The sequence below is a fragment of the Tenrec ecaudatus genome, chromosome 6 (genome assembly GCF_050624435.1).
Source record: "Tenrec ecaudatus isolate mTenEca1 chromosome 6, mTenEca1.hap1, whole genome shotgun sequence".
In the NCBI taxonomy this organism is placed as follows: Eukaryota; Metazoa; Chordata; class Mammalia; order Afrosoricida; family Tenrecidae; genus Tenrec; species Tenrec ecaudatus.
The window spans coordinates 104,818,510-104,831,392 of record NC_134535.1 but is presented as its reverse complement, the minus strand read 5'-3'; the positions used below and the strand labels follow the sequence as shown (position 1 = coordinate 104,831,392).

The 12,883-nt window shown below is 40.4% G+C and overlaps 1 protein-coding gene across 1 annotated transcript in view; it reads right to left on the bottom strand.

Moving 5' to 3' along the window:
- Positions 1-12,883, bottom strand: part of ITPR2 (inositol 1,4,5-trisphosphate receptor type 2) — a 590,339-nt gene that overhangs the window by 88,818 nt on the left and 488,638 nt on the right. Inside the window, exons 50-51 of the mRNA XM_075551968.1 lie at positions 6,419-6,583; positions 2,302-2,497 (exon numbers count right to left, since the gene is read on the bottom strand). Coding sequence (XP_075408083.1) covers positions 2,302-2,497; positions 6,419-6,583 — 361 coding nt within the window. The remainder of the gene's footprint in view (positions 1-2,301; positions 2,498-6,418; positions 6,584-12,883) is intronic.

Below are 12,883 nucleotides of genomic sequence, written 5' to 3'. Positions count from 1 at the left end.
GCTCCCCCTTTCCAACCCACTCACCCTCTACTCTCCCAGTATCGCCCCTCACACCCCTGGTCCTGAAGGTATCATCCACCCTGGATTCCCTGTGCCTCCAGCTCCCATATGCACCAGTGTACAACCTCTGCTCTATCCAGTCTTGTAAGGTAGAATTCGGATCATGGTAGTTGGGGGGAGGAAGCATCCAGGATCTGGGGGAAAGCTGTATTCTTCATCGGTACTACATCGCAACCTGACTGACCCAGCTCCTCCCCTAGACCCCTCTGTGAGGGGATCTCCAGTGCCTGACAAATGGGCTTTGGGTCTCCACTCTGCACTTCCCCCTTCATTCACTATGGTACTGTTTTTTTGTGGATAATGCCTTATACCTGGTCCCTTTGGCACCTCGTGATCACACAGGCTGGTGTGCTTCTTCCATGTGGACTTTGTTGCTTCTGAGCTAGATGTTTGTTTGTTCACCTTCAAGCCTTTAAGATCCCAGACACTATCTCTTTTGATAGCCGGGCACCATCAGCTTTCTTCGCCACATTTGCTTACACACCCGTTTGTCCTTGGCGTTCGTATCATGGAGGTGTGCAGCCAATGATATGATTTTTTGTTCTTTGATGTCTGATAACTGATCCCTTCGGGACCAAGTGATCTTTCATTTCGAGTAGACAGTGTGCATGATTCACGGATAATTCAGTAAAAGTGGAGTGTGGGGGTTATTTATATAATAACATAATTATCTTTTTCCTTCAAGTATTTATACTTTCAAAACTTTGGGAACTACTTGAAGAAGTAGCACTTATGGAAACACAGTAAAGTTGTGCACGTTGCTAGAACTAAAAACCAATACTGTGCTATGAAATTTAGGAAGATTCTCACATGTGATCACTTTCCATCCGTGGATGTGATGCTTCTATACGGTGCCTTGGAAACTTAGATGTAGTCATTCAATTTCATTATCTCATATTCTAATAAAGGCACTGCCATAGCCTTATCAATTTAATAATTAAGAAATGTATTCAAGGTAAGAAAGATGATCATATATAAGGCCCCCACACCAAACAAAGTGCACTGTCATGGAGTCAATTCTGACTCAGAGTGACCTTTTGGGGGGTTCCAAGGCTGTAAATCTTGACAGGAGCAGATACCTCAACTTTCTCCCACAGCCACTGGCGAGTTTGCACCGATGACGGCTGACCTTGCGGTTAGCTGTTCCTCACTTACCTGTCAGTGTCACGGGGGCTAGGCCTGAAATGCTACATCTAAGTGTAATGCCTACGAAGGGAGTCAGTTTGTGGCTTCTGCTCTCTACAACCCATGGGCAATGGAAACCATCAGCAAAGGGTAGAACTATCATGGCCTTATGGGAAAGCAGGAAAAAGGGAAAGAAAGTCATTAAGGAATTTAAGAAAATCAACAAAAGGTATGAACGGGAAAAAATAAATCATTATAAAGAGAAATAAGTAAGAGATACATAATAAGATAGAACAACAAACGAGCCCAAACACCACAGAAACCACACTGAGTGCCAATGGGTGGTGGTTCACCAGTTACACACAAAAGTCAAGAGTATACAGACATTCTGATAGTTACATGCTGACTCCCTTAATCACAATACTTTGTGCATCATGTGTGTGTAAAATTTCTTACTACCTAATGGTTGAACAGAGTGTGAGGCCTAGTGGTGTCATGATTACGGAGTTAGCTGCCATCCACATAGTTGGCTGTTCGAAACCACCAGTAGCTGCTCAGGAAAAAACCTGAATTTTCTACTCCAGCGACCAGTGACCGTCTCGGAAACCCACGGGGCGTTGCTACGTCAGCACTGACTCGACGGCACTGAGAATGGTTCACAAATCAAAGCACTTACCATTTTTAATTATTCAAGTATAATGCGATGTTGAACTGTGAATGCACATGTATGGAAAAAGGCTTCTCAGTGTATAGAAATCCAAGATGTCCTGCGGGCCGATGGGCAGTCAAGGGGCAGAGAGGAAGATGGAAAGTCTTGTCAGAGCTATTCTACACGGAATCTGCTGTCTTCTGAAATGGAGCCAGTGCTGCTGAAACCTTACTGAGACCAGCTTAGATGGTATTTCTTGTGTAAGTATTTCCCTATGCACATTAATAACTAATGTGCGGGCTGAGGGTACTTCAAACTCAGGAGTTCTTGGTGATAAACAGGATCATATTTCAATGGATGGAAAGAAAGCATTTCTGTGTTCAATGTTTATCTGTAATCCAGTTAACAAGCTAAGCACATGTCATTTCTGCCACTAGAAAAAGCTCGGTTGGTGGCTGTAGCAATACCTGTAATAGGAGTTCTATTTTTCAGCCTGTCCACTTCCATAGTGAAGTCGTCCTTCAGAAACAGAAACCCAATGATGGAAAACAGGTAGACCAGGATGAGGGCAAGGACTGCAGTGAGAACAATGGAGCGGCCGTTCCGTGTGACACTTTTGATGACATTGAGGAGGGTCTCTTCCCGGTACACCAAATCAAAGAGCTACAGAAACGAAAGGGGGAGACACAGGCAAATAAACAAAAAGGGAACTACAAATACAGCCCCTCTAGTTTATCTGTGAAAAACAGTGGTCTACGGTACAGCTAGAGAATGAACCGGACACACATCTTGCCTTTCTGGTTAGATACTACTTTTCTGCAGTAAAGTAAATCCAAACAACACACAATGTGCATCTGTTGGTTTCATAACTCTATAATCTCTATTTTGAGTAAAACTGTATAATTTCAAGATTGAATTTTTTAAAGTTATGATACAATACATGAAAATTTTATTTATTCCTTAATTTTAGTCCTATTTGCAGCTGCTTCTGGAATACTGCATATACTCGTGCATAAGCCGAGTTTTTCAGCACATTTGTAAGGCAGTTTCTGTGGTAACATTAGGTGCCACGGCTGATATTCGGGTCAGCTTATACTCGAGTGTATACAGTATGTAAAATGGCCAAAATGAGAATGCCGAATTAGGTCCCCTGAAGCAAAGAACAGTTGGCAAATTCATGAAATGTACTGTTTTCTATGACTCCCTTCTCAAGGTTAATTATTTTTCTTGTCTCATGAAAGCCCATGTGGTTGTCTCATCAGGGGATTAGAAATGAATTTACAGAGACAATTTGATGATCCTGGTGCACTATAAAGGTATGACATTCAAAAACATTTGAGAAATGCAAACACCTTTCTTTATGAAAGTGGTATATTGAGGCAAAAACCTATGACTTTAGTATAGACAGATTTTGGAAATAGAAGCACCAGCAAAGAATCATTCAGAAGTTTGCTAATTGGCGTCCTCTGATGATGCGCCACAGAGCCTGTGACACAGAGAGTTGCATTGGGTTGCTACTCTCAAGGTCAGCAGTTTGAAACCACCACCCCCTCAGAAGGAATAAGAAGAGGCTTTCTACTCTCGTTAAAATGCCAGCATCAGAAACAGTTCTCCGGCTACCGGGGCAGGTCTCTGTCTAAGAGGGTGCTGGGAGCCGGAGTCAGCTGCACGGCAGTGGAAGAGAAAATGATGCATCAGCTGCACACATAAACACCAGGACATCTAACTCTCACCCCACATAGGGAAGTCAACCCAGAACAGCTTTAACTACTGGATTGCTCTGATGAGAGCTACATTCTAAGGGGCCTGGTGGGCCAGGGATTTCACTGCTAACTACCAGATTGTGGTTCAAATCTGCCAGCCCTACCACAGGAGAAACAGGAGGCTGTCTGTCACTAAAGATTAAGGGGGGAGGGAGCCTTGGAAACCCTTTGTCGGGTCTCTATGAATTGGAACGGACTCGTTTGCACTGGGTTTGTCTTTTGGGGGTGGGTGGGGTGGGTAGGAGTGCTATGGCTCGATACTATGGCATAAAGGTGAATGGAAGAACATGTAGTATTGAAAGCTTGTAAAAACATAAATTGACCTTAACTTAAAGTTAATTATAAATACCCATATGAACATTAATAGCACCTTCTAATTAGAACTGGAATACTTGGGGTTGGTCTCCTGCAAGCTGTGGGCAGTGATTAGAACATCTCAAGTGGCCAAAACAACGAGGTGTCCCTCTAATGCACCCCTCTGGAACCACCGGGCTCTGTTCTCTGTTTCCCTGCGCACGGAGGACCACGTGCCCCCTTTTGAACTTCATTGTAGTGTTGTACATAATTACTGCACATATATTAACTTGTCCAATTCATCACAGGAAATGGATAAAACAGTCAAATAAAATTGTGCGTAATCATTTTGTTATCTGTTTGTCTCTTGGAAGAAGCCACAGCCTTTAGAAATAAAGTGGGTTTTCTTCAGAACAGACAAATTCACAAATGCAAATTCAACCTTCATATGTTGATTTAACTTAAGCATTTAATTGTTGTAAATGAGATTTTTCTTCACCTCTAAAGAAAACATCTGGTAAGGTGTTAGCTCTGGGGAAGGTTTATAGCTTTCAGAAACCTCGAGCGTGCTTGGTAAAAAAAATACATATTCCTGTGTCCCATTCCACATCCATGAAATGAGAGTTTTATGATGCAAAATGGGTGGACATTGGACAGGTTGATAGTTCCTTCTATTTATTTCTAAGAGAAAAATCTAGGGCATGTTTCTATCATTATGGATCAAGGGTGGATACCTCAAGTGAACACTATGGTGAAGTCATATTAAAATATGTGCTAGAATAGGAAAGTATTATTCAAATAATTTAAATACCATTTTTAGTATTATGTTTATTAAAATATCCCTCTTGCACTCCAACATCCAATTAGGTTATGTCCCTTACCTAATCAGCCCAAGGTAAAAAATAATAGCATTAGTATTATAAGATTTGAGAGATTGAACATCGGAAGGAAATAAAACTAGCAAATGGTGTTTACACATCATTTCACATGTTTTTCATATCATGTCTTTAGTGGTTCTTGATATTACTCATGTTCCTTGACTCCTTGCTTCTGTAGCTTATAGACAGGAAGTTTAAGGAGGCTTACAAATACAAACATGACTCAACATTATATATCACAATCGGGTATATGAGCTGGACATAACAGGACTTTACGTTATCACAGGCAGGCAAAAGAAGTGAATTCTGCCTGGTGAGTCAGGACACAGAGAGGATATATTTGGATCCTTAGAATCAGAGGTGGGAGAGGGAGACAACTCTACTTTTGATTGCTGACTAATTTTGCATCAAAACATAACAGACAAATCTCCTCTCTACTAAGGCAATCTTAGGTGCTGAAGATCAATGGAAAGCCAGCCTCTCTGCAGTCTTCCTACAGGGGTGTGCTTGGAAACAGAGAACCAAGAGGGAGGGAGCCTGTGTGACCCAAGAGAGCCAGGTCACACTCCACTTGTTTCCATCAATCATCGTAATAGGTAGCAATCCCCATATCATGTCAACTGTGGGCTGGAGACACAAATAAACTGTTCCTATGGTGTTGTGTAGCTAACATGTTTCAAAACATTACCACATTGATTTCTCTACTGGCGTATGGTTATAGCCGTGTGTGTGTGTGTGTGTGTGTGTGTGTGTGTGTATGAAGGAAAATTAGTAACCAGACCCCTAAAATATATTTGATAAGATATATGTACATGCATATCTTATCTATTTGATGAGATATATGTGCATCCATGTGTATAGTTAGGCGTTCTGGCGGTACCATGGGTTGGGCATTAGACTGCTCCCCACAAGATTAGTGGTTCAAACTCACCAGCCAGCTACTCTTTGTGAGAAAGATGAAGCTGTCTGCTCTAACAAGTGACTCCACGGTCATGAGGTTTAGGTTTCTGGTAAGTACACATAACAACAGTGGCAGATAAAGCTTGAAAGTCTACTGTGGTTGTTAGGGCAGGGAGGCATTTCCAACTCTTAAAGACCCCATGTACAAGAGAAGGCGACCTTTCCGGCCGTACGCCATGCTTGCCAACACTTACGTTTGCACACATTGCTGCAGCCCTCTGTCGATTGAGCTCACCCATGGCTACACTACGGCAGCTCAGGGTCTCTGTCCCCGTGGTCATGCCCCCAGCCACCAGGCTACTCAGAGAACCACTCCAAAGATACACCTGGCCTGATAAATAGATGCAGTCATTCCGCCCCCCCCCGTAGACGTATTCCCCCTTCTGTGGGAGAACCACTAAGTGCAGCATGACTCAGCAGAAACCATAAACAGGCTGTCATATCAAGCCAGGGGCAAGAGGAGGAGTGGTTGGTGGCTTCTCAGAAAGGAAATAAAGAATTCTACCACCTCTGTGGTTTTTCAGAGAAAAAGACTAAAAATAACAATTCATGCGTTTCTTCAGAAATTCCATAAATAACATCTTTTGTCCAAAATGCCAGCCCCTGCTTTAAAAAAAAACCAAAGGAAAAGGCATGCGGAGCGGCATTGTTCACTCTGCAGCAGAGACGCCGCTTGGAGATGTACTCACCAGGAAGCTGTAGAAGAACTCGTGGACAAAGAGGCCCAGCATGCAAACCAGGACGTACGCCACGTGGTACAGGAAGGCCACATCCAGGATGACGGCGCGGTACCCTCGGGTGAACGTGCCACGGTTGCCCACAAAACTCACCAGAAACACGATTTTATTACAGAGCTGCAGGGAGGAAGCGGCTAGATTTAGTGCCTGCTTTATTATGAAACACACTCAGAGAGCAGGGCATCGACAAGGCCGATTATCACCAAGGCTGCCGCACGCTTTCCTGACTTCTCGTTGTGCAATTGTTCAGTCTTGCTGACAAAACCGCACGCAGACAGGAAAGCTGAGAAAGTCGTATTCTCTGCAGGAGAGGGATGAGGAACCCAGCTCTGGACCGCCATCGGGACGACCTGAGCCTGAGTTTGACCCTGCGCCTCTCTGTTGCATATCCTCAGTCGAATGACTGAATCTCCAAAAGCTACACCTGGCTCTTCCGAGACGAGAGACACAATCATCCCGCAGCACTCGTCGGATTTTTTGGAGGATCACCTGGCAGCATGCACAAAAAACGCTTAAGATGACTCTGTAAATTTGTTATTTTAATTATTTTTTCATTTGAAAAGCAATATAATCAATACTTTGGAAATATAACAACAACAACAAAATTCTGGCAACTTTCCAAAATCTCTCCTTGATTTTCCACCACCCACCCACCCACCTGAATTTTTTTGACTAGTACCATAAGCAAAATAGTTAGCATTTAATTTATTTTATACAGATATAGAAAATATAAATCTGTTCATGTGTGTAGAGTAAAATCTAATGTGTACATATATTCTAAGCGTTACATGTGGTAATTATCAATAAGTACTTTGCAGTGTTTATTATATGCTTATGATCATGCAGACTCTAGTCAAACAATATTTAAAATGATCTTCTATGGCATAATTTGGGGATGTAGAAAATGTACACTGATACTCATTGACAAAAGCAATGATTTGTGCCGTGATTCCCAAAGAACAACATCATCATAAACACTGAGCCATCTAATTGATTCTAGAATCATTGCACTGATTGCCAGCTACAGAGAAAACAGTAATTTCTGTTCATTAGTCACCAAGGGAAGAATCACCGTTGTGAAGGAGAAAAGAGTGGCCGATTCCAAGATTCCATAATTGTCCGTCCCAAAGAGATCCTCGAGTTCTTTTTATGATGTCATGACTCCATGTTTGGCTTTACACGTCGAAAACGATTTGACGGGCGTTGTTGTTTTGGGAAACATTGTTCATTTTCCCCAATATTTTTTTTAAAGGAATTTGCCTTACGGGATCATTTGAAATAACGTAAAAAGATGCAGAACACTTTGGAACACAAATGGAATTTGAGAAGTTGGCATATCTTTCCCTGAAATCTTCTGAGGGCCCAAGTAAACTCTGATGAAAGGAGAAGTTGGTAATGATTGCATGTTGTGAAGATGGCCAAGTCAAATCAACAACAGAGGAACTCCAAGTTCAAATTTTATCAAATGTTGCTCCGGCTGCTTAACTATCTTGTCAATGCTCAATGCTATTTTACTTCTTTCATCGTCTCGTTAACAACTTGAATAAAGTCAAACAGAAAAGATCTCACTCCAGTAGTTAGTGTTTTATTATTGCCTGCTGATGCTATTATTAAACAGAGTTGTATAATGAATGTCCTTATATTAACTCTCCAAGAGTAGGTTTGATGTCTTGAGAAATTATTGAAAAACAGGAAACATATCTAAGGTGCACAATGAGTTATATTTGACAAAAAAAACACAACCTAATAAAATTGATGAAAAAGAGACTGGGTGAGGTAACTTTCACCAGTTATTTCTGTAAATTTTCAGTTGCTATTATTTAAGTGTACTTTTATTTATTTATACTTATCCATTATGAAATTATCAAAAATGAAGTTCTAGAAAAATAAAGTTCAAAATTGGGTCCATGTTTTTGAATATGAATTAAATAAATTGTTTATACACTTATTCCTGATCCTTTAATTCTCTAAACTCAATCACAAAAATTATGTGGGAAAACCATTTATAAATCCTGTCCTGTAAGAAAAATTATGCACTGAATTCAAGTTCTCAAAAAGAATGAAACGTTTTAGTTCTCAAATAATTCAAAAACAAGGATAACATTTCTATGCCATTTTCATAAGAAAAATATAGATTTGCTTTATTTCAAGTATGTGGTGGTTGTTTCTCAAACTTTGACCCACAGCTTGATAGGTATGCTCTGCTTCCTTGACAAAGCCTGGAAGGAATTGACGAAGACTAAGAATGTGTTGGCACTCATTTTCATTGCTCTTGGTTTTGAAGCATTCGTATAAAACAGGAGTAAATACAAAAGTAAATGATTTGGGTAGGAACGAGGTTGAAATCTGGTTTCTCTTGAGTCAGGACCTCAAAATTTACAAATTGTTTTATATAGCGTTTTCCATACAAACTGGCAATTATTTGTGCCAGGAATGATGTTGCAAAAAATGACTCCCTTTTTCATATTTTTTCATTTCCTAGCTTATTTGTGCAAAGAAGCCCCGAGGGAACAATGGGTAAGTGCTCCAGGGCTAGCAAGGGGTGGCAATTTGAACGCACCCAGTGGGTCTGCAGGAGAAAGTCCCAGTCATCTACTTCCACTAAGGTTACAGCTAAGAAAATCCTATGAGATCGTTTGATTCTGTCACATATGGTCGCTAAGAGTTGGCAATGGTTTTGGAGGCACACACAAAGGAAAACACCAACCAGTCTTTATCTGTCGATAATAGTATGTAGACAATCAGAGCTTACATGGCAAAATGCGGGCAGCAACACGGGAACTGAGCCGGACCTCTAAGGGTGCCACGGTTACACCCTCACTTGCTAACTGAAGGATCCATCATTTTCATTGGTGGTTGAGCCCACCAGCCACTCCACAAGAGAAAGATGTGGCAGCTTGCGTCCATAAATAATAGTCTTATAAATCCTAGAGGGGCGCTTCTACTGTGTCTCACAGGGTTAATATTAGTTAGAATCAACTGAACAGCAGTTAGGTTAATGATATAATCATCTGGCATGACGCCCCAGCCAATTGCCATGGAATTAAATGCCAATTTATAAAATCCAATAAGACAGAATACAACTGTCCCATAGGTTTCAAAGGCTGCAAGCTTTACAGGGGGCTCCTGGTGGCACAGTGGTTAAAGTGCTGAGCACCTAAGCAATGGTTGGCAGTTAAAACTCTTCCACACTCCATGGGGGAAAAGGAGTGGCAGTCTGCTTCATGAAGATTTTCCGTCTCAGAAACCCTATCGTGCTTCTCTCTCTATTAGGCTAGTGGGTTTCAGTCAATCTTTTGAATCATTGACCTATTATTTAGCAGCCACGTGCTTAACCAATGCACACCAAGATGCCTCTGGGAACTGGACAAAAAAACCATAGAGCCAAAAGGTAACTATAAATCAATATGCATGACCATAACTCTGCCATAGCTTTTCCTTTCTCCATCTATTTTTCAAAACTGCCCGATATATATGTTTTTGTTGTTGAGATGCTGGAAACAGGTGAATATCTAGAGAAAACATGGTGGGAAATGGAATCTTCTAAGCAACAGATTTTCTTAAAAAATTAAGCAAAGCTAGAGTCAATTTGCTAACAAATATGTACAAAAATCTTTATTAAAAATCAGACAGTGTCTGACTAACAAACAGAGAATCTACTCTGAGAACTTAAAGGCTTGTCTTAAAACAAGTAGTCATCTAAGTGACGTGACAGCTAATTCCACAGGGAAGAAGCACACCACACTGTGTGATCCAAGGATTGTAAATAATAAAATCAAAGGCCAGAGGATGGACTGGTATTAGGACTTTAAATTATGAGTGTGGCAGTTACATAATCTTCTGTCAACTTGAGTGGAACGGTGGAGTCTAGCCTGTCAATCAGGTCACAGCCAATGAGACCTTTGTGTGGGCATGGCCTTCTCCTGAGGATTCTGGGAACTCTTGTCTTCCTCCCTGGAGGTGGGAGACATCTACTTGACATTCCTGTTGACAAGCCACATGGAGACACCCTGCTGGAACCAGAACCCTGGAGCTGGAAGAGCCATGTGGAGACCCAGGCCAGCACTGAGATGTTTCCACTGCCACTGGATCCATAAGACTTTCTACCCACTGGCCTGTGATCTTCCTGCATTCCGTGTCATTGCATGAGTTGCATGAGTCTTAAGAGGAAATTATAGATTAGTATTGGGCTAATATCGGACTTAAGGACTTGATCTAGACTGGGCTGGGATATTTTCTTAATATGCAATTACTCTTTATAGAAAGCTCTTTCTTATACACATACGAGTATCTATGAATTTGTTTCTCTAGTCAACTCAGACTAGCACAATGAGCATCCATTTGCAAGATATGGATGACAACAAAGCCCCAAGTCCATTTGCAGGGTCCCCATTTGCATGAGGCCTATGGAGATTCTCCTCTGACCACTGACCAGGATGTGACCACCCCTACTGTCAGACAGCGTGCACTGGAAAATGGACTCATGCAAATGGACTCAGGTTAAAGTTTAACACGACATCGTTTGTTCTTCCTTTTGACTCGTTTTAAATTTGTTCTATATTTGTTTTTATAATTATTCTGTTATCTTTTCAACTAAGGTTTATCCATGTTGTGTTGTTATTGAGCTTTGCCCCCCCCCCCTTGTTGTTGTATGCTTTCCTTTAGATAAGCGGTTCTCAACCTGTGGGTCGGCACCCCGTTGTGGGTCAAATGACCCTTTCATAGGGGTTTCCTGATTCATAACAGTAGCAAAATTACAGTTATGAAGTAACAACAAAAATAATTTTATGGTTAGGGTGTCACCACAACATGAGGAACTGTATTAAAGGATCATGGCGTTTTTGCTGGGATTATGGAAGGTGAGAGTGAGCACAAATGGGCTGCTAACAACAACAAATATAAGAAAGAAATTGTTCTATAATTGATGGTAGCAAGGATTGCACAATTCTTTTTAATGTGTTTAAACTGTTGATCTGTAGGATATGAGGTTTATATAGTAAAAAACCTGCTAAAATGGTAAAGCAACTTCATTGGTTTCAATTTTGTAGATTAATTATTAATTACAGTTATGTTTTCATATGTATACTTTATAAGCCATTGAACAGTGCAATGGAATGGAAGCACTGATTTAGGAGGTGGGCAATCGGCATTGCAGTCTTGGCTTTGCCACTGATTACCCAAGTTACTTTGGTCAATTCTCCTGGTCAGTGTAAGACCTTGTTTCTTCATTTACAAGTGATGTATCTAGAAGTAAATAACCCTAATGATGCCCCATATCTAGAGCATTCGGTGGAATGTCCTTTAAACGTCAGACTGAAGCGATCACAGAAATGTATAACAGCGCCTCTCTCTTTAGCAGTTGTCTGGTTGTTTCTATTGCTATACTCCTGCTCTGGAATTCGATGCTCATTTGACACTGTTCCGATGGGAAAACCTGACCTATTTTCCAGAAGTAAAATGTAGGGAAAAATATAAGTAAATATATAAAGGCTCCTTTGTCTACTTATTTATTGAAACATAAAATTAAATTTATTATGTAGAATTACATTTTAGATGCATGACTAAATTTCTAGCAACCACAAAAAATCACCTTCTTACTAAAATTGAGATATCGTGACTTAAAATGTCTCCATTTTAATAACATTAAAATTGGGAATTTAGGTTCTAAGGTTAGTGTGCAGTGCAAAATTTGCATGTAGTGAAAATTGCCCTGGAAATCTTTTAAATATCTACAAAACAGTACTGTAAAATGAGTGGTGGAACTATTTCCCACTCTTCAACGAATGCCATTTTCCTCCAGAGTTGGAGCAGTTTCTTGTTTCTGCAAATGACTGCCAGATGTCATGAAGAGTACATAAGTAAATAAAACTCTGTGTGTGTGTGTATGTGTGTGTGTGTGTGAGAGAGAGAGAGAATATGAATGTTTCAGCTTATACGAAGGGGTTTCACAAAACTGATTGGAAAACTCGTTATCTTTGAATTCCATTTTTTTCCGTGAACTTTTTGAAGTCCACTTGTATAATTGAATGCATATATGTTAAGTGAACATATGGAGGTTCTCAACCCTATAGCTTAGCAGTAATAGACTTGTCACCCCTAAAAATATTTATAGTTAAGTAAGGAATGACATGACACTCTTGAATTTAAGAGCAGAAGTTTGTTGTTCATAAACAAACTATCCACTAAATTGCATTGTTTTACTTTCTTCAAAATTGTGAGGCCAAGTTCAAGCATAAGGAAATATTTCCACATCACAAGAGCTGAGAAAAATAAATGATTTACATGTTACCAGGCACCATCAAAAAAAGAAAAATACATTTTAGTTCAGAAGAAAACTTTTAAAACTTTTCATAGGTATATGCTTAATTGTCATGTATTATTGCCAAATATCTAGAATCTACATAGCAAAAGATAACG